Source organism: Bos grunniens, chromosome 11 (assembly GCF_055505025.1).
Source record: "Bos grunniens cultivar Pamir isolate PY7600 chromosome 11, Bosgru_T2T1.0, whole genome shotgun sequence".
NCBI classification, from domain to species: Eukaryota; Metazoa; Chordata; class Mammalia; order Artiodactyla; family Bovidae; genus Bos; species Bos grunniens.
In genome coordinates, this window is record NC_141175.1 from 59,158,307 (window position 1) to 59,185,182 (window position 26,876).

Below are 26,876 nucleotides of genomic sequence, written 5' to 3' on the forward strand. Positions count from 1 at the left end.
CATGCCAGGCCTCCCTGTCCATTACCAACTCCCAGAGTTTACTCAAACTCATGTCCATTGAGTTGGTGATGCCATCCAACCATCTCATCCTCTGTCGTCCCCTTTTCCTCCCACCTGCAATCTTTCCCAGGATCAGGGTCTTTTCAGATGAGTCAGTTCTTTGCATCAGGTGGCCAAAGTACTGGAGTTTTAGCTTCAGCATCAGTCCTTCCAATGAACATTCACGACTGATTTCCTTTAGGATGGACTGGTTGAATCTCCTTGCAGTCCAAAGGACTCTCAGGAGTCTTCTCCAACACCACAGTTCAAAGGCATCAATTCTTCTGCGCTCAGCTTTCTTTATAGTCCAACTCTCACATCCATACATGACTACTGGAAAAACCATAGCTTTTACTAGATGAACCTTTGTTGGCAAAGTAATGTCTTTGCTTTTTAATATGCTGTCTATGTTGGTCATAACTTTTCTTCCAAGGAGTAAGCATCTTTTAATTTAATGGCTGCAGTCACCATCTGCAGTGATTTTGGAGCCCCCCTAAATAAAGTCTGTCACTGTTTCACCATTTCCCTATCTTTTTGCCATGAAGTGATGGGACTGGATGCTATGATCCTGGTTTTTTGAAAGCTGAGTTTTAAGCCAACTTTTTCACTCTCCTCTTTCACTTTCTTCAAGAGGCTCTTTAGTTCTCTGCTTTCTGCCATTAAGGGTGGTGTCACCTACATATTTGAGGTTATTGATATTTCTCCTGGCAATCTTGATTCCAGCTTGTGCTTCATCCAGCCCAGTATTTCTCATGATGTACTCTGTGTATAAGTTAAATGAGCAGGGTGACAATAAACAGCCTTGATGTACTCCTTTCCCAACTTGGAATCAGTCTGTTGTTCCATGTCCAGTTCTAACTGTTGCTTCCTGACCTGCATACAGGTTTCTCAAGAGGCAAGTCAGGTGGTCTGGTATTCCCATCTCTTTCAGAATTTTCCAGAGTTTGTTGTGATCCACACAGTCAAAGGCTTTGGCATAGTCAATAAAGCGGAAGCAGATGTTTTTCTGGAACTCTCTTGCTTTTTCGATGATCCAGCGGATGTTGGCAATTTGATCTCTGGTTTCTCTGCCTTTTCTAAATCCAGCTTGAACATCTGGAAGCTCATGGTTCACATACTGTTGAAGCTTGGCTTGGAGAATTCTGAACATTACTTTACTAGCATGTGAGATGAGTGCAATTGTGTGGTACTTTGAGCATTCTTTGGCACTGCTTTTTTTTGGGATTGGAATGAAGACTTAAATTTTTCCAGTCCTATGACCACTGCTGAGTTTTCCAAATTTGCTGGCATATGAACAAAGACATACATACCAAGCATGAACTCATGACCACTGACTTAAATAAGGGGTCTAGCTTCTATTCATATTTTCTTTCTTTCTGTGTCATGTATAGATTTAAATATTTTAACTAATTTTATTTTTATTTATTCTCCTTCTCCCCTTAACATAGTACATGGGCTCTGCCAGTGATGGTTCACTTGACAGTTTAATTTTTAGAGTGTTTACTATTAAGGTTAAATCCTGTCAGGGCCAGAAGAAGAGAGGACTTTGCCAGAGATATGGATCTGGAGCTGGACTCAAATGAAGAAATTTGGATTTGGCAAGAAGATGGTATAGAATTCTTATTGGAAGAATTTGTTTTGTTTTGGAGTGAAGCAGAAAAAAATAGCTTTGTTGCTTTGCGAGGCAAAGGGGGATACAGTGGGACTGTGCCTCTCAAAACTGTGTGTCCCAACCTGGAAAGAATTGGCGAGAAGTTTTATTCTTGCCTCAAGTGGTCTCCTGATCTTCTCTGAAGAATACTTCATCAAGGGTGTTCCATCTTCCATTTGTTCTGAAAGGATTTTTAAAAAGCCAAAACCTAGGTAAAGGAGTGGATGCAGATGTTGTGCAGCCCAAGAAATAACTGTAATATAGATCACTATATACTTTCATATATATAATACACAGGCATATCTCCTTTTATTGTTTACTTTTTAAATGCACTTTGCAGACATTGAGTTTTTTCACAAATTGAAAATTTGTGGTTAAGCAGATATACTGGCACCATTTTTCCAACAGCATTATTTTTGAATAAGGGTGTATATAGTTTCTTAGAGAAGGGAATGGAGAAGGGAATGGCAAACCACTTCAGTATTCTTGCCTTGAGAACCCCATGAACAGTATGAAAAGGCAAAATGATAGGATACTGAAAGAGGAACTCCCCAGGTCAGTAGGTGCCCAATATGCTACTGGAGATCACTGGAGAAATAACTCCAGAAAGAATGAAGGGATGGAGCCAAAGCAAAAAGAACACCCAGCTGTGGATGTGACTGGTGATAGAAGCAAGGTCCAAGGCTGTAAAGAGCAATATTGCATAGGAACCTGGAATGTCAGGTCCATGAATCAAGGCAAATTGGAAGTGATCAAACAAGAGATGGCAAGAGAGAATGTCGACATTCTAGGAATCAGCAAACTGAAATGGACTGGAATGGGTGAATTTAACTCAGATGACCATTATATCTACTACTGCGGGCAGGAATCCCTCAGAAGAAATGGAGTGGCCATCATGGTCAACAAAAGAGTCCGAAATGCAGTACTTAGATGCAATCTCAAAAACGACAGAATGATCTCTGTTCGTTTCCAAGGCAAACCATTCAATATCACAGTAATCCAAGTCTATGCCCCAACCAGTAACGCTGAAGAAGCTGAAGTTGAATGATTCTATGAAGACCTACAAGACCTTTTAGAACTAACACCCCAAAAAGATGTCCTTTTCATTATAGGGGACTGGAATGCAAAAGTAGAAGTCAAGAAACACCTGGAGTAACAGGCAAATTTGGCCTTGGAATATGGAATGAAGCAGGGCAAAGACTAATAGAGTTTTGACAAGAAAATGCACTTGTCATAACAAACACCCTCTTCCAACAACACAAGAGAAGACTCTATACATGGACATTGCCAGATGGTCAACACCAAAATCAGGTTGATTATATTCTTTGCAGCCAAAGATGGAGAAGCTCTATACAGTCAGCAAAAACAAGACCAGGAGCTGACTGTGGCTCAGACCATGAACTCCTTATTGCCAAATTCAGACTGAAATTGAAGAAAGTAGGGAAAACCACTAGACCATTCAGGTATGACCTAAATCAAATCCCTTATGATTATACAGTAGAAGTGAGAAATAGATTTAAGGGCCTAGATCTGATAGATAGAGTGCCTGATGAACTATGGAGTGAGGTCTGTGACATTGTACAGGAGACAGGGATCAAGACCATCCCCATGGAAAAGAAATGCAAAAAAGCAAAATGGCTGTCTGGGGAGGCCTTACAAATAGCTGTGAAAAGAAGAGAAGCGAAAAGCAAAGGAGAAAAGGAAAGATATAAACATCTGAATGCAGAGTCCCAAAGAATAGCAAGAAGAGATAAGAAAGTCTTCTTCAGTGATCAATGCAAAGAAATAGAGGAAAACAACAGAATGGGAAAGACTAGGGATCTCTTCAAGAAAATCAGAGATAAGGACAAAAATGGTATGGACCTAACAGAAGCAGAAGATATTAAGAAGAGATGGCAAGAATACACAGAAGAACTGTACAAAAAAGATCTTCATGACCCAGATAATCATGATGGTGTGATTACTGACCTAGAGCCAGACATCCTGGAATGTGAAGTCAAGTGGGCCTTAGAAAGCATCACTACGAACAAAGCTAGTGGAGGTGATGGAATTCCAGTTGAGCTATTCCAAATCCTGAAAGATGATGCTGTGAAAGTGCTGCACTCAATATGCCAGCAAATTTGGAAAACTCAGCAGTGGCCACAGGACTGGAAAAGGTCAGTTTTCATTCCAATCCCAAAGAAAGGCAATGCCAAAGAATGCTCAAACTACTGCACAGTTGCACTCATCTCACACGCTAGTAAAGTAATGCTCAAAATTCTCCAAGTCAGGCTTCAGCAATATGTGAACCGTGAACTTCCTGATGTTCTAGCTGGTTTTAGAAAAGGCAGAGGAACCAGAGATCAAATTGCCGACATCTGCTGGATCATGGAAAAAGCAAGAGAGTTCCAGAAAAACATCTATTTCTGCTTTATTGACTATGCCAAAGCCTTTGACTGAGTGGATCACAATAAACTCTGGAAAATTCTGAAAGAGATGGGAATACCGGACCACCTGATCTGCCTCTTGAGAAATTTGTATGCAGGTCAGGAAGCAACAGTTAGAACTGGACATGGAACAACAGACTGGTTCCAAATAGGAAAAGGAGTACGTCAAGGCTGTATATTGTCACCCTGTTTATTTAACTTATATGCAGAGTACATCATGAGAAACGCTGGACTGGAAGAAGCACAAGCTGGAATCAAGATTGCCGGGAGAAATATCAATAACCTCAGATATGCAGATGACACCACCCTTATGGCAGAAAGTGAAGAGGAACTCAAAAGCCTCTTGATGAAAGTGAAGTGGAAAGTGAAAAAGTTGGCTTAAAGCTCAACATTCAGAAAACGAAGATCATGGCATCCGGTCCCATCACTTCATGGGAAATAGATGGGGAAACAGTGGAAACAGTGTCAGACTTTATTTTTCTGGGCTCCAAAATCACTACAGATGGTGACTGCAGCCATGAAATTAAAAGATGCTTACTCTTTGGAAGGAAAGCTATTACCCAACCTAGATAGCATATTCAAAAGCAGAGACATTACTTTGCCAACAAAGGTTCGTCTAGTCAAGGCTATGGTTTTTCCTGTGGTCATGTATGGATGTGAGAGTTGGACTGTGAAGAAGGCTGAGTGCCAAAGAATTGATGCTTTTGAAATGTGGTGTTGGAGAAGACTCTTGAGAGTCCCTTGGACTGCCAGGAGATCCAACCAGTCCATTCTGAAGGAGATCAGCCCTGGGATTTCTTTGGAAGGAATGATGCTAAAGCAGAAACTCCAGTACTTTGGCCACCTCATGCGAAGAGTTGACTCATTGGAAAAGACTCTGATGCTGGGAGGGATTGGGGACAAGAAGAGAAGGGGATGACAGAGGATGAGATGGCTGGATGGTATCACGGACTCGATGGATGTGAGTCTCAGTGAACTCCGGGAGTTGGTGATGGACAGGGAGGCCTGGCATGCTGTGATTCATGGGGTCGAAAAGAGTCAGACATGACTGAGCGACTGATCTGACCTGATAGTTTCTTAGACATAATGTTATTGCACACCTAATAGACTATAGCATAGTGTAAACACAAGTTCTGTATGCTTTAGGAAACTAAAAAGTGCATGTGAGTCACTTTTTGGTGATACTCATTTTATTGTTGTAGTCTGAAATCAAACATGCAGTATCTCTGAGGTATAGGGTGTGTATGCGTGTGTGTGTGTGTGTGTGTGTATTTTTAAAACTACTAGCATCCAGGGACTTCCCTGGCAGTCTCCTGGGTTGCACTGCAGGGATACATGTTCAATCCCTAGTCAGCGGACTAAGATCCTGCATGCTTCATGGTGTGCCCCCCAAAATTATGAACTACTAGCATCCAAAGCCTTCTAATCTGGAGGGCATCTCCCAGCATGTGGGTCTTTATGGAAGCCAAAGTCTATTACCCAGACTTGGAAAAATCAAATGTCCCTATCCAGGCTTTTGAATCATCATGGGATGTTCCAAAGGCAAGAATGTCCCAAAGGCATGGGCAGCTGGCAGCCAGTTTGGTAGTGGGGACCTGGGCAGCAGATTCCTAAACAGACCCTTCCTGCAGCACAAGCTTGGTCGTCACCCAGCCTTCTCGGATCTTCCTCAATTTCTGAGGGTCTTTCCCCAGCCTTCTAGTTAATTCTATGAAAGTGAAAGTGTTAGTCATTCAGTCGTGTCTGACTCTTTTTGACCCAGTGGACTATAGCTCGCCAGGCCTCTCTATCCATGTAATTCTTTAGGCAAGAATACTGGAGTGGGTTGCCATTTCCTCTTCCAGGGATCCTCCTAACCCGGGGATCAAACCCAGGTCTCCTGAATTGCATGCAGCTTCTTTACCATCTGAGCCACCAGGGAAGCCCTATAAGTTCCTTTCTGTTTAAGCATCTGCCCATCAAACCTTGACTAGTGTAGTAAGTCTGGAAAGACATAAAAAGCTATGAATGTCGAGAGCAGTGTCTCTCAAATTAAGGATCTTGTTAAAAATGCAGATTTTTGAGTAGAGTTACCTGTACACCTGAAACTAACACAACATTGTAAATCAACTATACTCCAATAAATATTAAAAAATTTAAAGTAAATAAATACAATAAAAATAAATTTAAATGATAATTTTTTTAAATGCCAATTTTTATTTCAGAGGTTTGGGTAGGGCTTGAGATTCCAAGTTCCAACAAGCTCCCAGCTGATGTGGGATAATGCCAGTCCACAGACCACTCCTTGGGTGCTGAGCTCAGGAGCGCTGAATGCTTGTAGAGATGTGGCTAGAAAGTAGGAAGGAGCAAGGTCAACAAGGTTCAACATTATCTAATGGAATTTGGACTTGATCCTGCAGGGGATAAGTAGCCATTAAAGGACCCAGGGGGAGTGAAATGAATAGATTTCCATTTATCAAGGGCTTGTAGACATGATGTAGACAACAGAGCACGAGAGACAGGAGGCGGAGGAAGCAGTGAGGGATCCGGTGGGCAGAACAACAGCCTCCACCCCCAATGTCCTCTTCCTCATCCCCAGAACCGGTGCATTTGTTACATTATATGATGAAAGGGACTTGGCAGTTATTAAGTTAAGGGCTTTCAGATGGAAAGATTATCCTGGATTAACCAGGCAGGCCCAATGTAATCACAGGAATCCTTACAAGTGGAGAACCTTTCTCAGCTGTGGCCAGAGCACAACACTGGTGACCCTGAAGATGCAGGAAGAGGCTCAAGCCAAGGCATGCAGGTGGCCTCCAGGAACTCAAAAAGGCGAGGAAGTGGGCTCTCCCCTACAGCCTCCAAATGGAGGCTTGCTTTCAACCAGGGACACCCATCTGACTTGACCTCCAGAACTGTAAGATAGTACATTTTTGCTTTTTTGGTTTAGTTGGTTTTGGTCTTTTTTTTTTTGGCAGGGATGGGGGGTGGCAGCTGTACATAGGGCTTGGGGTACCTTTGTTCCCCGACCAGGGATCAAACTTGTGCCCTTGCAATGGAAGCACGGAGTCCTAACCACTGGACCACCTGGGGACGCCTGCATTTGTGTTCTTTTAAGCCACGAAGCTCATGGTAATTTGTTACAGGGGCAATAAAAAAAAGGATATGGGAGGCCACTGGGATATTCAGGGGAACAATGATGAGAGCCTCATTGAAGAGAAAGTATTAGTCTCTCAGTCATGTCTGACGAGTCTTTGTGACCCCCAAGGACTGTGGCCCGCTACACTCCTCTGTCCTTGGAATTCTTCAGGCAAGAGTACTGGAGTAGGAGGCCATTCCCTTCTCCAACAGATCTTCCTGACCCAGGTATCGAACCCGGGTCTCCTGCACTGCAGGTGGTTTCTTTACCGTCTGAACCACCAGGGAAGATCTCATTGAAGAGAGAGGGCAGCACAGAAGGGAGACCTGGTTTGAAAGATTATTGGGACGATAGAGATGGAGGTTCGTAGTTACCCGCTGGGTGTGTGGGTGGGGATGGTTGGTGAGGAGAGGCAGGAGTCAAAGGAAGCTTTCACGTTTCTCTCTCGGACAAAGGGGTCTGTTGGTCAAAAGGAAGGAAAGAAGTGAGTGTGAGTCTGAGTGTGAGAAAATGTGTAAGTGTGCACGCAAGTGTGTGAGTTGAAGGCATGTGAGAGATCCCAGAAAAAGGGAAGGAGTCTCCCTTAATACCACTGGGCTCTTTGCTTGCAGTTCCATTTTTACCGAGAAACTGGCTAATCTTAACTCTCAAGCTTTCCCTCCTGAGAACAGCACTGCCAACATAAACAGCTGCTCTGCCTGTCAGTTATATTTTTCAGTTTAAATTAATGAATTGCCATTCCAGTCCTACACCAGGCTCCCTTGAGTTTAGTCAGAACAAAACAATTCCCCGGGGTTCACTGTCTCCCGGCTGAGCAGACAGAATTGAGTTTTGTACCCCTGCAAAGCAGAGGATCAGACCTTGAACCGCAGTGATTCCAGTTTCGCCTTCTTCCTTGGCGCAGTGTCCCCGCATCCCCAGCTGAAAGGGGTCGGAGAAAGGGAGGGAGACATGGAGGAGCTGCCCAGTGCTGTCCCCTGGGCCAAGTCAATTAGGAATCATGAGGTTCTGTGCATGCAACTTCACTGCTATTTATAGTTCACACTCTGAGATTCCTTCACATACACTTATTGGGGACCCAGTCTCCAGAGGGGACATGCCCCATTTGGATCCCCTGCATGGTAGCAAATGCAAGCCAAGCAAGCCATTCTGGGAAACTCTGAGGGGTGGAGGCAGGTCTGGCTGAGTTGATCTAGAGGCGGCTGGTTCCATCCTAAAGACATCCTGGGAAAGCCAAGAAAATAACTTCAGAGCAGGTTTCCGCTCTGAATGATTTCTTTAGCTGTGCCTAACTTGCCAACTGACCTCTTCTGAGTAACAGGAGAGCAAAGATCCTTTGTCCTTCCCAACGCTAAGGGCTGGGACTATTGATATCAACCCATTGCTCGGATGAGGAAATCGAGGCTCTTGGAAGTTAAAGTTCTTATCTAGTATTGAGTCAATCGAACATTGGAGCCAGGACTTAACTTCAGTCTTTTGATGACAAAAATCTCTGTACTTTGATGGAGGATTCTGTCCCCTCTGGGGAGGGACACCCCCTACCCTCCACTCCCCGCAGGCTTTTGTCGATGAGTGGTAGTCTGACGATTCTCCTGCCTGGAGGTGCCCAGAACATTTAGGGCTGTGAGTGGGGCACCCAGATCACCCAACACTGACACAACCCTCCCACCAGTAAGTTCTCCTGATCCCCTACCTGTGTCCAGCCCTCGGCCAGGTGCTGTGGAAGATGGTATAGGAGGTATATGTGGAGGATGATAGCAGGAGGATGATAGCTCCTGTTCTCTAAAAGTTTATAAAGCAACAGTGCTTAGATCGTGGGATGTTCAAACCACGAAGTGGAGTGGGGTTCAGAGCTGCTGAACCAGGTCTGTTGGACATTAGGATCCTGCCCCCAGTGCAAGACTGTTTCCCAGTAACATTGCCTTCCGCTCCAGACAAGGAAACTGACACTCAGAGAGATGAAGTCATGCTTCCAAGCCCACGGCCTGTGGCCTCTGGCAGCCTCCAACTCTAGCTACCATTTCCTCTTGCCAGGCCTCCCCGCTCTCATCACTTCCACACTCTACTTGTAACACCTCTGTTACTCAGCATATTCATTTGTTTAAAATAATGCTTCATTATGTCACAGTCATGACTACCAGTCAATGAAAAAATTGTGTGACTATGCAATCATCTCTTTTCCTATGGCCTCCACCTCACTCCGTGCATTCTCATGACTCTTCTTAAAAGGGCATGAAATCTCCTTTAACCTGGCTAAAGGGTAGCAGGGTTAAAGGAGAGGACTCCTGAGTGACATCTGGCAGGTCACTGTACTGTCCTGCTCCCAGTACCCACCAAAGAGGGCATCTGCCCTGCCCCCACTTCACACTCAGCCTCCCCCACTTAACCCCACCATCATTCACCCTATCCACTCAAAAATTGTGCTACTTACATATTCTTTAATGTCCTTTGACTTCACAGCCTTGTAGGAATAATATGCAGGGTAAAGAGTGCCAAATATTAGCCTGGAGGGAAGAGAGAGAGAGAAAAATGAGAAATGTGATTTTCATTCATTCTGTCTGATGGAAAATGTTGTCTTCAGTGCCAGAGCATCCTCTGAACTACAGAACATGCTTTTGTGGGGCTTGGTTATTTTTCTGAAGGCCCTGAAGCGTTTCTGCTCATGGCTAGGACGTGCTTAGGAACCTCTATGACCTGTTACAACTCCATACCCACCTTCCTTCAATCTGTCATTTGGCAACACAGGAGGGTGGTTTGGGGTCACAGAAGCCAAAAATGAGAGGATCGGGGGCTCTGGAGGTGGGAAACCAAGCTGAGCAGCCAAGACCCCTGAAATTAAAGGCCCAGTGGATTTCCCTGGTGGTCCAGTGAATAAGAATCCACCTGCCAATGCAGGGGACACAGATTCCATCCCTGGTCCGAGAAGGTCTCACATGCCATGGAGCAACCAAGCCTTTCACTGAAACTTCTGAAGCCTGTGCACCTGGAGCCTGTGCTCCAAAGAAAGAGAAGCCACTGCAATGAGAAACCCACATACCACAAGGAGGAGCAGTCCCCACTCTCTGCAACTAGGAGAGTCCTTGCAGCCACGAAGACAGACCACAGCCAAAACTAAAAATTAATAATTATACATATGTTTCTAAAAGGCCCAATGTTCCTCCCTGCTGCCAATCCCCATCAGATGCTCTCTTAAGCCCACCTACACCTTGGGCTTCCTTTGCTACCAAAACCGCATCACTCCAAGTTTCTTCAAATTTTACTCCCTTCAGACTGGATTTCAGCATCCTGCAGTCAGAATCAGCTGTTCAGTTTGTAAATCCAATCAAGCCAACCCTTTCTCCCACCAGACAATCCCCACCTTGCAATAACCTGCTTCCCACTGCTCTGAAGATGTAGAAGCAAAAATAATGACACCAGTGTGATGTTTGGGCTTCAGCTTTCACTGAGTCATCACTCCTGGGGCCATGCACCAGGTCATTAAATAATCAGACTCTGCATAGCATAGCTCCACTTGCCCTCATTCTCTCTACTTTGTCCCTTCCCCACCCCCAACCATCGAGTCTTTGCCTGTCCTTTCCTTCTGGAATCTGCACCCCCACCCCCACCTCCTTCTTTGTCAGGTTGGTACCTATTCACTCATCAAATGCCAGCTCCATATGACCTCCTCCTGGAAGCCTTCCCTGACCTCTCCCCCTAAGTTAAATCTTCCCACTACACTCTCAAAGCATGATATACAATTTGATCAGGACACGTGATGTTTTGATTGACAGCATCCCCTAATTGGACTCTAAGTGCCTCAGGGCACAGAATGGATCTGTTTTGTTCAACAGTGTGTTTCCAGCACCTTCCACATAGGAGACTCAATAGATACTTTAATAATTATTATTTTAATTTTATTCATTTATTTGTTTTTGGCTGTGCTGGGTCTTCACTGCTGTGCATAGGCTTTTTCTAGTGGTGGTGAGTGGGGGCCACTCTCTAGTTGTGGTGCTCGGACTTCTTACTGTAGTGGCTTCTCGTGTACTGGAGCACAGGCTCTAGGGCATGCAGGCTTCAGTAGTTGCAGCCTGCAGGCTCTAGAGCACAGGTTCAGTAGCTGTCATGCTTAGTTGCCCTGTGGCATGTGGGATCTTCCCAGACCAGGGATCGAACTCATGTCCCCTGCATTGGCAGGTGGATTCTTAACCACTGGACCACCAGGGAAGTCCCCTCAGTAGATATTTTTCAATGAATGAATTGACAGGATGCTGGAGCTGAAAGGGTTTCATCCTCTCACCCGACAGGTGAAGTCACCTCTACGTGTCAATTCAGGTGCCAGCTGTTATACCATCCTGGCTCTGTCCCCATAAGGGCCAGCATCTCATGTGACAACCCTATGGACAGAGCTATGAAAGGAGACACCACACTCAGGAAGCCCAAAGCCATGAATGGTTCATCGGGGGGGGGGGGGTCATACAGAGAACTCCCATCAGATGCTATTTATCAAGGAGGGTTTAGTTTTACAATAAGCTGTTGCAGGTAACACCTTGACAGTCCACATTCATCAGGTTTCCATGGAAAAACAGAAAGCTAACTGAACCAAGTCTGTTTCTGGTGCTGAATGGGAAGGGGAAAGGGTTTTGTAACCTAGACTTACACAGGCCCTGCACTAAGTGCTCTGCAGACATGAGCTCAGACAACCTTGGTAACAAGAACCTCGTCCATAGACAGGGCACCGAGGCTGGAGCGGCTAGCCTGAGCTTGCCTAGTTCCATGACCAGTAAGGATAAAGGAGGGGAAGGGACCCAGCCAGACTGGCCTCCTCTGTGCCTGACTCCTTACCAACTGTCCACTGCCTTGGAGAGCAAGGCCACGCCCTGGGAAGGCTGAAATTGTATCTAGGGAGCTAGATAAGACAGCCAAAGGGACAAAAACATAGTCTGAAAGAAAACAAGAAAATTCAAAAGGAGACGGTGACTTCCTCTGACTGTCCAGTGCCTAAGACTCTGTGCTTCTAATACAGGGGTTTTTGGTCATTCAGTCATGTCTGACTGTTTGCAACCCTATGGACTGCAGCACGCCAAGCTTCCCTGTCCTTCACCATCTCCCGAAGTTTGCTCAAACTCATGTCCATTGAGTCCAATGCAGGGGGCCCAGGTTCAGTTCCTGGTCAGGGATCCCACATGCCGCAACTAAGAGTTCAAATGCCTCAACTAAAAAAAATCCCGCATGCCACAGTAGAGATCCAAGATCCTGTGTGTTGCAACTAAGACCTGGTGCAGCCAAATAAAATGTCAAAAAATTAATTAAAGAAAAAAAAAAAAAAGATGGCCACAGTGCCAAAGACACAGGCAGTCCAAGGAAATCCACTGGGATCTGTCACAAGTCAGCTCAGAGGAGGAGGTTTCCCCAACCCCCCCACCCAGCCCCGCTTCACCCTAAGCAGTATTCTCAGATACTCTGGAGAATCTCTCTTCGTCCATGAGACCTTTCCTGACCTCAGCAGACCTTTCCTGACCTCAGCATCCCCTGAAGATTAGGTTCCTCTTCTGTTCTTCACTGCCACACCCTGGATGGTCCCCTTTCTTAGCTCTGATCCATATCACTTGCATCAGTTTTTTCCATGTCTGTCTCTCCCGCAAGACAAGTTCTACAAAGTTGGCTTGATGCTGTCTACTTACAAGTCTAACCCACACCCCTTGGGCAGAGGAAGTGCTTGGTAAATATATGTTCCCTCTGGGAAATTTCATAAAGTGGTGAAGCAAGGGTCAGAGCCACCCAAGGGACGCTCATGACTTTGGGGCTGAGGTCTCAATAGTGAGGAGATGCTGGACAGCACCAGGCTGCTTCAACAAAGCCTCCAGCACAACATCACAGGCCCCGGAGAAATAAACACGCCCTCCTTTGGCACAGAGGCCCTGGTCAATAGTCATGTCTGCCAGGACAGAGGAGCCTGGCATGCTGTAGTCCATGGGATTGCAAAGAGTCGGATGTGACTGAGCACCTGAACAACAGCAACGACCAGGAGGGTGTCCAGCCCCTGCCTTGAGGCAGTGCATGAGCAGCAGGAGAGACCGGTGGAAAGTGCATCTTCACCTGACAGCCCATGGATCAGCTCTTCTGTGAACCCCAAAGCCAGCAACACCCCCCAAGTGGACATAGAGGTGGAAAGCTTCACGAGGGCCAAGACAAAGGAGGCCTGTGTTCCGTCTGCCTGGGGGACTCAGATGTGAATGGCTGCCAGCATCCCCCCACCTGGCTCCCTTTTGACAGCATAGGGACAGCAAGACAAATGTGTCTGTGCTTTCCAGTCTCCAAAAGCTCAGAAACACCGGCATGTAAGGGACTAGACCCAGTATTTCACTGCCCAGAGGAGGGAGAATGGAATGAAAAGGGCAAGGTCTCCTAAATCTATTTTGGAGAAAAAATAAATGAAGCAGGTCCATGCCAAAGGGGTTTGAGATTGATGTCCATTCATAGCAAGTCCTCCTGGCAGGCCCTTCTCTTTCCCCACCTCCCTCAGCTCCGAACCTAACCCTAACCTCCTGGCCAGCAGCTGTTCCCCACTGAGCCATGCTTGCATGCTCAAGTGTCACTTCCTGGGACTTCCCTGGTAGTGAGTGGGTAACAGGCAGGAAGGCCAGGGCCTCCAAACGGAGGCAATAGGCAGCAAGTGTCAGACATTTTTTATCTTTCTCTTAAGAGGCAGGAGGAAACAAACAAGTGTTAGATTTTTTTCCCCTTCTCTATACAAATTTTAAAAAGGTTTCTCTTAAAATTCTGTGTTGCCATAATGACACCTGGTTCTACCTGAACTTAACTTTTCTCAAACCTTGAGTTAACCAATGCGTTTTTCTTATGGAAATGTTTGTCTTAAGCTATGTTAATGAACTATGTATTTATCCTAGACTGTCTTTCTTCAAGTCGGTTCCCCCTCAGAACCGACTTGACAAATCTGTATATTTTACTCATATATTGTTCTCCTAATCTATGTTAATGAAACTATATACTTACTTGAAAACCTGCCTTTCTTCAAGATTCAAGTCAATCATTTTATGGCCCGGGATAACTCACCTAGCGCCAATGTTATCTCAAAATGAATGTTGTGGGTGAGGGGCCTGGTGCCACTCTGAGTTTTGAGACATCTCCTTTCTATAATTAACAGCTTGCTAGTAGCTATATAACATCTGGCTAAAGACTAGCAGGGCGGCACTCTTTCTGCCCCTTTCTGATGTCTGTGTCAGAAGCTTCTCTATCTCTTTTATACTTTAATAAAACTTTATTACGCAAAAGCTCTGAGTGATCAAGCCTCGTCTTCGTCACTGGCCCCAGGCTGAATTCTTCTCCTCCGGAGGCCAAGAATCCCAGCGTCTTTCGTGACTCAGCAATAACCTTTCAGTAGGCCAGTGGCTAAGATTTCATGCTCTCATAGCAGGGGGCCCAGGTTCTGTCCACAATCAGGGAACTAGATCCCACATGCCATAACTAAAGAGTTTGGATGCTGCAGCTAAAAATGGAAGATCTTGTATGTCACAACTAAGACCCAGTACAACCAAAGGAATAAAAATAAACTTTTTTTAAACGTGTGACTTCCTATTGGCTATCTCTTCTTCAATTTCTAAAAAAAATTTATTTATTTGGCTGCGTCAGGTCTTACTTGCAGCATTTGAACTCAGCTCTGGCTAGTTCCCTGACCAAGGATAGAACCTGGGCCCCTTGCACTGGGAGCTTGGAGTCTTAGCCACTGGACCGCCAGGAAAGTCCCCCAGCTTGCTCTTCTGCCTGCATCTTAGTGCATGACCTTCCCACAACTCCACACCTTCCCCGCCCCCGCCCCCCCACCCCGCCTCCACAAAGTCTCACTAATCCTTTAAGACCGAGCCACTTCTGTGCGTCTTTGATCAGTTGTCTCTCAGGATTTTCTTGACACTTGTTAAGTCTCTTACAGCTCTTATGTCGTAGTTTTAATAATAAGACATTAAAAATAATGATATTAATATCACTGAGTGCTCACTCACGCCAGGCACTGCTCTACAAGCTGTTTATTTGGTCCTCTCAACATCAATACAGGCTAAGAATTTTTGCATTGTTCAGTCATGTCTGACTCTTTGCAACTCCATAGACTGTAGCCCACCAGGCTCCTCTGTCTGTGGAATTCTCCAGGCAAGAATACTGGAGTGGGTTGCCAATCCCTTCTCCAAGGGATCTTCCCGACTCAGGGATCAAACCCAGGTCTCCTGCATTGCAGGCAGATTCTTTTTCATCTGAGCCACCAGGGAAGCCCTAAGAATTCTTGTGCTTAGGTGCTCAGTCATGTCTGACTTTTTGTGACCCCATGGACTGTAGCCCACCAGGTTCCTCTCTGTCCATGGAATTCTCCAGGCGAGAACACCAGAGTGGGTTGCCATTTCCCTCTACAGGGAAGAATTCTTACTACTCCATTTTACAGATTAGGACACTGAGGCTTACAGGGACAAACAGCCAGGAGCTGAGCTGGGATGTGACCCGGGCAGCCAGACAACAGGCTGACTGTCTTCTCCCAGGGCAGCCTGTGCTGACTGGGTCAGACCATCCAGGCCAGCGAGATTGATTAGTGGGGTCCCCAGCACCTGACACAGCGCCTGCCCAAGTGGCTGCTGGACGCATGTCTGATGGATGAATAAATATCAAACAACTGCAACCTCCAAGGAACTTCAGCCCACTTCAGATTCACATAACTCTCTACAATGTCAAGAGAGAAGCTGTACAATTCTTAGGAGGAATAAGGCCACTTAAGTGCTTAAGGTTGGCTCAAGAGCAGGAAGGAAGAAGGCTTGAGTGTCTTCTGTAGAGGGGAAACCAGGCTCTGTGCTCACACACTCCACCTGGTTATCTGTGAACAGAGTCCCACCTGGCACTCCAGAGCCACAGAGCTCTGCACCCACCCACCCTCTGCCCACGGCCATTTACTGTTCCCTGGAAGCCCCCAACACAACCTACTGCCTCCATGTATCTGCTTGCTGCATCCCTGCTATCTTTGCCCTTGATTCCTCCTCTTGCTCCAAACTAGGGGCCTTCATCCGGGTTGCTGCCTTCACTTCCCCCCAGCTGCAGCAGGGTCGGGGCTGGGATGTGGATGGGCAATGGGCCTCCTGTGAATGCTAACCTCGGAGACAGCAGTTCCCAACTGGGAGTAGCACATCTGGGCAACATCTGGAAACATGCAGGTCATCACAACTCAGAGAACGCTACTAGCATCTTGTTGGGGGAGGCCTAGGATGCTGTGCAACATCCCACAACACACAGGACAGCCCCCCAAAGTCTAATTGGGTCCATAACATCAGAAGTGCCAAGGTGGAGAAACCCTTGTCTAGGTGCTGTTTTTCAATCCTTGGGCCCTTCTCCTTTCCTTCAGCTTAAATGACATAAGATAACTGCTTTGAGTAGGATCCAGGGGCCTCTCTTCTTTCTCCAGTTAATTTCCAAGGAGTTAAAATTTCCTAAGAAGAAAGGGCTTCCCAGGTGGTGCTAGTGGTAAAGAACCTGCCTGCCAATGTAGGAGACATAAGAGACTCAGGTTCGATCCCTGGATTAGAAAGATCCCCTGGGGGAGAGCATGGAAACTCACTCCAGTGTTGTTGCCTGGAGAATCCCATGGACAGAGGAGCCTGGCAGGCTACTCTAGTAGCCATGGCCAGTCCATGGGATCACAAAAGTTGGACACAACTGAAGCACAAGAAGAGAGGTAAGAGGTCTGTTGAAAGCCTGACTGAGCCCCACTGAGCCCCTCACTGGGCTCACCAAGCCAAACAACAGCAGAGGGTCCCAGAGGGTGAGTGCATGCCTGATCTCATCTTGGCCAAGTCCACAGGTTCCCCCCTCAACACTCAGTCACCCCTGCTTCCAGCCACTCCACCATTTCCCAGCCCTGCTGGGACCCCAGCCCTGGCAGCAATATGCACCCTTGGCACCAATGCAAAATATAAAATTTCTGATTATTGTCCTATGTAGGTTTTTCCATGAAAGTTTATGAATCTATTTTTTAAAATATTTACTTATTTTTATCTATCTATTTGGCTGTGTTGGGTCTCAGTTGCGACACACAGGATCTTAGATCGTGGCATGCAGGATCTTTAGCTGCAGCATGAGAACTCTTGGTTGCAGCACGTGGGATCTAGTTCCCTGACCAGGGATTGAACCTGGGTCCCCTGGATTGGGAGCACAGAGTCTTAGCCACTGGACCACCAGGGAAGTCCCTATGAATCAGTTCTGATTACTTTCTAAGAGAATTAATTTCCAAGACCATTTTTACTTTCTACTGTCACATAAGGGTCCTCTTTGGTGCTAGAGTGCCTACTGGCATTTCAATAAATATGCTACAATTTTTAAGATGGAAAAAACTTAAAACAGGAGAGAGAGATCTGAAGTTTCCTATAGGTACTCTTTTCTCATATTTTTCTTTCCTTCCTTCCCCCAAATAAGCAATCTCCTGAATTCGGTGTTTCTCATTCTCACTATTTCTCACTAATATTTTTACTAACTCTGTAAGCCATGCTGAAACAGACAAAAATGTATTTCTATTTAAACATTATGTAAATGGAATCACACTATATGTATTCCACCAAAATATTTCTTCATTCACATTTATGGTTTTGAAATTTTTGATCCGTATTGAGACTTGTCTTTCTAGACCTTTTTTGTTCTTGTTGTGTTGGGTCTTTGTTGCTGTATGCAGGCTCTCTAGTTGATGTGTGGGATCTTAGTTCCCTGACAGGAGATCAAACCCACATCCCTTGCATTGGAAGGCAGATTCTTTTTTTTTTTTTTTTTAATTAATTTATTTATTTTAATTGGAGGCTAATCACTTTACAATATAGTAGTGGTTTTTACCATACATTGACACGAATCAGCCATGGGTGTACATGTGTTCCCCATTCTGAACCTCCTTCCCACCTCCCTCTCCATCCCATCCCTCGGGGTCATCCCAGTGCACCGGCCCTGAGCGTCCTGTCTCATGGGTTGAACCTGGACTGGCGATCTATTTCTGGAAGGCAGATTCTTAACCACTGGATCACCAGGGAAGTCACTCCAGCTCACTGTAAACCTCTGTATACTATTTAATTATGTGAATTTATCACAGCTTATTTACCCATTCTATTGATGCATATTTAGGTTCTTTCCAAGTTGTCACTATTACAAACAGAGACAGAATGAACATTCTTATACAAATCTCCCTGGGCGCAGGTGGGACTTACTCTAGGGTTTACTCACAGTGTGGAACTGCTGAGTTGCAGGGCACAGCACCTTCCTCCAAACAATGCCAAACCACTCCCCAGAGAGGTCATACCAGTCTCTATTCCTTCCTGCAGTGTAAACGAGTTCTGATGTTCTCCATTCTTTTTTTTTGGGGGGGGTCCCCATTGCTTCACTTGGGCTTTCTCTAGCTACAATGAGGTCCCCATTGCTTCACTTGGGCTTTATCTAGTTACAGTGAGGAGGGGGCTACTCTTCATTGCAGTGAGTGGGCTTCTCATTTCAGTGGCTTCTCTCGTTACAAAGCACTGGCTTCACGCACACAGCCTTCAGTAGAAGCATGCAGGCTCAGCAGTTTACACGGGCCTAGCTGCTCCGTGCCATGTGGAATCTTCCTGAACCAGGGATCAGACCTGTTCCTCTGTATCAGAAGGCATAGGATTCTCCATTCTTGCCAAACTAATACAGTCAGATTTAAAATTTTTTTGCCAATCTGAAGAATGTGAAACAGTATCTCAAGTTTATTTTAATCCATATTTCCTCAATTGCAAGTGAAGTTGATTAACATCTTATGCCTCTTGGCCATTTGGCCCCCTTAACTGAACTATTTCCCATTCAGTTCTTTATCTTTTTCTTACTGATTTTTAGGACTTATTTGTGAATTCTGGGTATAAATTATGCCTTGGACATATGGATTGCACACATCTTTTCCCAATAAAAAGCCCTTTTAACTTTCTTTGCTGTGGTCCCTTGTGTTGTACAGAAGTTTTAAATTTTAAGTGATAAATATATCAGTCTTTTATAGCTTGCTTTTTTATATCTTGTTGAGAAAATCCTGGCCACATATATCTTCTCATAAAAGTTTTTAAGGTTCACTTTTTCACTATTAGGTTTTAATTCATCTGTAACTTATCTTTATGTATGTTATGAGTTAGGGATTCAACATTATGCTTTTTTGTAAGGATCCCAACTGTTCTAATAACAATTACCAAATTCTTTCCCACTGATTTTCAATTCTACCATTACGTGTAATGTTTTCTAACATGTATAGATATTATCTCAGTTCTCCATTCCCTTACGCTGGTCTACCGACCAACTATGCACCTATACCACAGGGTATTAATTTCCATAGCTTTATAATAAATCCTGATATTCTTTTTAAAAAATATTTATTTATTTGGCTGCGCTGGGCCTTAGTTGCAGCATATGGGACCTTTAGCTGCAGTATGCAAACTCTCAGTTGTGGCATGTGGGATCTAGCTCCCTGACCTGGGATCGAACCTACATTGGGAGCACAGTGTCTTAGCCACTGGACCACCGGGGAAGTCTCCTAAATCCTGATATTCTTAATGCTGTCTTGCCTATTCTTAGCCCTTAGATTTTCTACATGAATTTCATGACAGCTTGTCAAGTTCCATGAGAAACTTTATCTGTTCTGATTGAGAGTACACTGAAATTACAGATTTACTTGGGAAGAGTCACCATCTTTATCGGGTTTCCTTTTCATGAACATGGTCCCCTCTACTGAGTCTTCCTTAACATCTTTTCAAGATATGCTACAGATTTTTCTGTAAAGACCTTGGACTTGTTTTGTTTTCTTTATTCTTAAGTATATATTTCAAGAGTTTTTTTTATGGTATTATGGGTTTTTAAAATTAGATTTTCTCTTGGTTTTTAATGTTATACAGGAATGCCATTGGTTTTCCATGTGGATCTCAGAACCACTCAACTTGCTGCAATCAAAAGCATTTGGAGTGCCAAATGCATTACAACTCCATGAAAAAAGTCAAACCCCAAACCAATACACTGTATGATTCCATTTATATGCTATTCTGAAAAAGGAAAGTTTATAGGGATTAAAAAAAAATCAGTGGTTGTGCAAGGACTAGAGATGGTGGGAGAGGTGACTACAAAGTAGAGTGAAAGAATTATGGAAAATGATGGAAACTTCTTGCATCTTGATTGCAGTGGTGGCTACATGACTGTCCATTTATCAAAATTCAGAATTCAAATTCACACTTAAAACACTCGTACTGGGATTTCCCTGGGGCAGTCAAGTGGTTAAGAACCTATGTTTCCAAAGGCAAGGGGTACAAGTTCAATTCTTGTTCAAAGAACTAACCCATGTGTGGCCACATGCCACACAATGCAGGCAAAAATGTTAAAGTAAATAAATAAAATAAAACTTATCAAATTGATTTAAAAAACCTGACCTTAAAAAGAAAAAGCACCTTGAAGAATTCACACTCATAAGTGTAACTGTGTGTGTGTGTGTGTGTGTGTGTGTGTGTGTGTGTATTGGTGTCCAAAAATGCATAAAGCTGGCCAGGCATTAGCCTCCAAGCTAGATACAACTTCCGGGTATTGGAGGGTCCATGTATGACAAAACAACAATTTGCAAGAAACATAACACACCTCTAGGGTCTGCTAATACTATAGCTCTGAAAGGACTGTCTTGGACATACTATGGGCCTGGGTGCTATAGGCAACTGAGCAAGCCTAACCTTTACCATGCTGTGTAGGGAACGTCCTTACTCACAGTGGTTATCCACAAGCCTAAGCTGGGCAGCTTCTCAGGCTGGGCACAGAGCTCAAGGTTCCCATGGCATGGCAAGCCAGCTGGGCTCTGGTTGCCATGGGTTCCATCCCTTGGGCTCCCGCTTCTGTTTACCCACTGTGACCTTCTAAAAGGCTAGAGGGAGAAAAAAGGAGAACAGCAGAACTGGCCCACTGGGCATTTGGGCTCCTTGGAGACTATATGACTATGATTTATAAGTTCTTCTTTATTTATTGAGTATCCATTGGTTACCAGGGACTGTGCAAACTTCTTTATAAGCAATATCACTATTCATCTTCATATGGCCTATGAGAGATAAGTTGTTTTTTTATAATACAGACAAGGAATCTCATAAAGAAGGCTGAGCACTGAAGGACTGATGCTTTTGAACTGTGGCACTGGAAATGACTCTTGAGAGTCCCTTGGACTACAAGGAGATCAAATCAGTCAATCCTAAAGGAAATCAACTCTGAATATTCATTGGAAGGACTGATGCTGAAGCTGAAGCTCCAATCCTTTGACCTGATGCAAAGAATCTTTGGAAAAGACCCTGATGCTGGGAAAGAATGAAGGCAAGAGAAGAAGGGGGCAACAGAGGATGAGATGGTTGATGGCGTCCCCGACTCAATGGACATGAGTTTGAGCAAATTCTGGGGGACAGTGAAGGACAGGGAAGCCTGGCATGCTGCAGTCCATGGGGTCACAAACAGTCAGACATGACTTAGTGACTGAACAACAACAAAGCTGATCTCAGCCAAAAATAAACAAACCATGTCCTTCTTTCTCAATGTGGCATGTGATTCTGCTAGCCCCTGCCTACAGACCCTTCTCTTTTTCTCTTGGTCTCACTGTGTGGCACGCAGAACTTCTCCAAACAGGGATCGAATCTATGCCCCCGCATTGGAAGCATGGAATCTTAATCACTAAACCATCAGGAAGTCCTGTAGATTCTTTCTTTTCAGTGTGCTTCAAGTCCAACTTCTCTCTGCAGACTTGAGACTAACACATACAAAACTGTTCCTGGGGGAACACCCCAACAAACACCTTATTCTTTTATTTGGTCCTTTGGTCTACACCACAACCCTCTGAGACAACTGGGATTCTTTTCACAGTTAATAAAAAACTGAGGCTCAGAGTGGTTCAGAGATCCACCAAAGGCCCCTTCCTTATCTGACAAGATTCAAACCCAGGTCTCCTGCCCTGAAGTCCAGGACCATTCTGAAGCCCCTATCGCCGTGGCACAGAGAAGAGGTTATTACTTATTTAGAGTTGTGTAAAATGTGTGTGGCAAAAATACAAATTTAAATTGGATTACAGAAATACTCCAAAGTCCAATTTAGAAAAACACAGAACAGACACGCTACAGATTTCAGTTCATGCTGTTAAGGATTAAACTCTGCAATCCAGCCCACTCAAGTCCTGTTCAAGTATCGGTCTGAGTATTTTAAGCTCTGGCATCAGACCTGAGTCTGAATCTAGCTCCATCACTGACTAGCTATGGGACTGGGAGTGTGTTTCTTAACTCCTCTGGACCAGTTTCCTTGAGGCTGGAGAAGAAAAACACCTATGGTCAACAGCCACTGCACAGATTAAACAAGGAGACTATAGCTGAGAATTTAACATTGCAGAGGCAGTGTAGAAGGATGACAAATACTAGTTTCCGGTCTACAGAAATAAAGGGATCACTTCTATTTACAGAAATAGTGGCTTCAAATGCCAATTCCTTTAGGCACAAAATAGTTTTCACCCAATCATTATTTGTTGAGCATCTACTATGTACCCTGGGTCCTCTGGTAGGAAAGGCAGCCAGCAAACAGATAATTATACAAACAGTTGACTAATAACTGCTGCGTTGAGTCTCACTGAGTATGTTTTGAAGGAGAGCATGGATTTCCTTTACAATGACTGTCCTGTGGTCGCCCACTTCCCAGCTCACAACCCCTCCCAGGATCTGAGAGCCAGAGACATTATTCTTGGCCAGATCGCCCCCTTGTAAAGGGTTATGGTTCTCCTCCTGGTGAACTTATCTCTAAAGCACCCTACAAGGGATATGGGTCTTCCCAGGTGGCTCAGTGGATAAAGAATCCACCTGCAATGCGGGAGACCTAGATTCAATCCCTGGGTTGGGATGATCCCTTGGAGGAGGGCATGGCAACCCACTCTAATATTCTTGTCTGGAGGATCTCATGGAGAGAGGAGCCTGGCGGGCTACAGTCCATGGGGTCGAAGAGATTTAGACACAACTGAAGTGACTGAGCATGCACGCACGAGGGATACACTTGGTGAGAGGAAAGTAGTGATGGGCCTTCCTGCCTGCACCATGAGAGGGGGGAAGGGGAATAAGCCTGAGGGTGCTCTGAGCTAGATTGGAGGTGGTAGCTGTGGGGTACCTGTGGGATTCTCTGGGAACCTGTACCAGCTCTGTCCCCCCACCCCCATTCCCACAGAGCAGGTGCTGGTGTTGCTGTGCCCAGCTTGGAGGTCTACACGATGTGCACACACCTGTCCAAGGAGGGTATCACAGGGCTCCAGGGAAGAGAGGGGAACAGGACAGGTCTTTACTGATGCCCGCCGGGTGCTCACTGACGCCCACAGCAGTCAGGTGAAGTCGTGACTATTATCCCCTTTTTAAACACGTAGGACCCGGGACTTAAGGAGGTTCCATTCTTACATCCGTTCATTAGATATTCATTCAGCACTTCTGAGTCTAACACAAAGTCACAGAGATGCCAGGTGGGTAAGCTGGATTCAAAGTGCCGTCACTTCCTGGCTTCAAACCCTTTGCTCTTTCCAGTCCAACATGATACCTCAAGAAGGTAAGAGATTTTATACTCAGGGGGATCAGAAGTACCTGGAGTGCCAGGTGTATTGGGATGAGATAGTTAGCAGAGCAAAGCTGTGTGTGCTAAATATTGAAGGAAAAGCCTACGGAGGTGGGCCCAAGAGCCTCCTCCATTAGACTGTGAGCTCTCTGACAGCAGGAACTGGGACATTCCCCTCCTTTCATCTCCAGTGCCGGGCACAGAATGGGTGAGACACGCAGTAACATGGTGAAATTCAAATGTATTATGCTAAGTGAAAGAAGGTGAAGGCGTTAGTCGTATCCAACTCTTTGAGACCCCATGGACTGCAGCCTGCCAGGCTCCTCTGTCCATGGAATTTTCCAGGCAAGAATACTGGAATGGGTAGCCATTTCCTTCTCCAGGGAATCTTCCCAACTCAGGGATCAAACCTGGGTTTCCCGCATTGAAGGCAGATTCTTTACCTTCTGAGCCACCAGGGAAGCCAGATTCAAAAGGCTACATGCTGCTTGACTCCACTTATATGACATTCTGAAAAAGACAGAACTATTAGAGACAGAAACAGATACACTGCCAGAGGCTGGGGATGTGAGAGAAGTTGACTTCAAAGGGGCATGTGGAAATTTCTGAATGTGATGGAATGGTTCTATATACTGTGATAATGGTTACACAATTGCATGAGTTTGTCAAAGTTCATAGAACTACATTATAAAAAGGGTAAATTTCATTCTATATAAATTATACTCTAATTCTTTAAAGGGGGAAGAAAGAGAAAAAGAGAATGAATATAAGCAGATTTACAGAGAAGCTAATGAAGCTTAAATTTCAAGACCCCTCAACTGCATGGGTCCTGGGAGGGGTCCTAGCAAGCATACTCATCAAATTTTTTATGACTTTTTTGGAGAAGGCATCTTTCTTCCACTGTAAATGCTTCAGGATCTATTAAACCTAGATCCATGCCTGAATAAAAGTATAAGAACAGAAAAAAAGAAGAATGGTGGGCTCCCAAGGAATTAAGACTCAAGTGGGACCCTAAAGAAAGGCAAGACCTGGTTAGAGCAGAAGGAGGTAAGGAAGACCACCCAGGGAGCAGAACCAGTGTGGACACAAGTTTAGGGGTTTCTCATGGTTCCCAGTGACCTCATGAGCATCAGGAAACTGGTATTCCTACACTTATGCTCACTACTCAGACACAGATGTCATGGTGTGATCTTTTCAGACACATCAAGTCGTTCAAGGCAGGTAGAGCTATGACCTAATAGGATGTGAAAACTCTAGATGCCAGTGTAACAAGCTTGTATCATTCTTCTGGCTACCCATACAGCAATGACCCCCGACTGCCCAACAGAGGGAAATTTTACATTATGTTTCTGAAACGGAAAATGGTTGATGTCCACTCTTCCAGCCTTCCTTCCAGAAGGGATGTGTGTTTGTGGTAGACACATCTGCACAGGTATGAACCCAGGTCCCTGCAGCCCTCTCATTCAGCTGTGCTGAGAATGCGTCCTTCAAGGGGACAATCTCATGATACTACAGGAACAAACACAGACAAGTGAGGCTGGTCTTGTGGGTGGAGTTGCTGATTTCTTTATGGTTAAAATCAGCCAAGTTATCAGTAGAACGCAGCTCCAATTTTAAAGCAATTCTATTACAGAGAAATATTTGCACACCCATGTTCATAGCAGCATGATTCACAATAGCCAAGGGATGGAAGCAACTTAAATGTCCAATGACAGATGAAAGGAGAAACAAAAGGAAATGTATATTTATTTTTGTTGTTGTTTAGTCACTAAGTTGCGTCAATCCCAGAGACTGTAGCCCGGTAGGCTCCTCTGTCCATGGGATTTTCCCAGGCAAGAATACTGGAGGGGGTTGCCATTTCCTTCTCCAGGGGATTTTTCCCACCCAGGGATCAAACCCATGTCTCCTGCATTGGCAGGTGGATTCTTTACCACTGAGCCACCTGGGAAGCCCATATATATATATATATATATGTATATGTATATGTATTATATATACATATATATATGTATATACTTCTGCTGCTGCTAAGTAGCTTCAGTCATGTCCGACTCTGTGTGACCCCAGAGATGACAGCCCACCAGGCTCCCCCATCCCTGGGATTCTCCAGGCAAGAACACTGGAGTGGGTTGCCATTTCCTCCTCCAACGCATGAAAGTGAAAAGTGAAAGTGAAGTTGCTCAGTCGTTTCCGACTCTTTGCGACCCCATGGACTGCAGCCTACCAGGGTCCTCCGTCCATGGCATTTTCCAGGCAAGAGTACTGGAGTGGGGTGCCATTGCCTTCTCCATGTATATACATATACATATAAAATTTTATATGTATACATATAATTATATATATATACAATTATATATATATGTGTAATTTTATAGAAACAGAATATATTGAGTACAGCCCATTAGCTCATTTAATTCATAAATGATTCATTGTAACAAATTTAGAGGAAAACAGAATTTATAATTTTTCAAGTTACATCTGTTCTGCTTCATAGTACAATGTCATTTATTTAATTTACTGAAATTGTCTAACCAAATAAAATTTGCCAATTTTAGATGGCATTGTAAACTCATCTCAATTCATTAGAGAGGATATAATGACATTTAAGATGAATGAAAATTAGCAAGCAATGCAAAAATCATATTTTTCAAATGGTTCTGGTTGTAGAGGAAAAAACAAAGCCTGTATATTATGTTCTATCCAGAAGTTTCACTACTAAATATGTTCCTGCTATTGATAGACAGTAAAGAATCTGCCTGCAATTCTGGAGACCTGGGTTCAATCCCTGGTTCGGGAAGATCCCCTGGAGGAGAGCATGGCAACCCACTCCAGTATTCTTGCCTAGAGAATCACATGGACAGAGGACCCTGGAAGGCTGCAGTCTACAGCGTTGCACAGAGTCGGACCCAACTGAATTGACTTCGCATGTACACAAATATATACACACACACTCTGCACATATATATTTGGCTGTGCTGGGTCTTCATTGCTGTGAACAGGCTTTCTCTCTAGTTGTAGCGAGTGGAAGCTACTCTTTATTTCAGTGCACGGG

At 44.7% G+C, this 26,876-nt stretch overlaps 1 protein-coding gene across 16 annotated transcripts in view; it reads right to left on the reverse strand.

The window, feature by feature from the left end:
• REEP1 (receptor accessory protein 1) overlaps window positions 1-26,876 on the reverse strand; it is a 136,750-nt gene that overhangs the window by 67,542 nt on the left and 42,332 nt on the right. For all 16 annotated transcript variants that reach the window (XM_086326592.1, XM_086326588.1, XM_086326585.1 and 13 more), the window contains exon 2: window positions 9,666-9,738. In XM_086326592.1, the coding sequence (XP_086182718.1) occupies window positions 9,666-9,738 (73 nt within the window). The remainder of the gene's footprint in view (window positions 1-9,665; window positions 9,739-26,876) is intronic.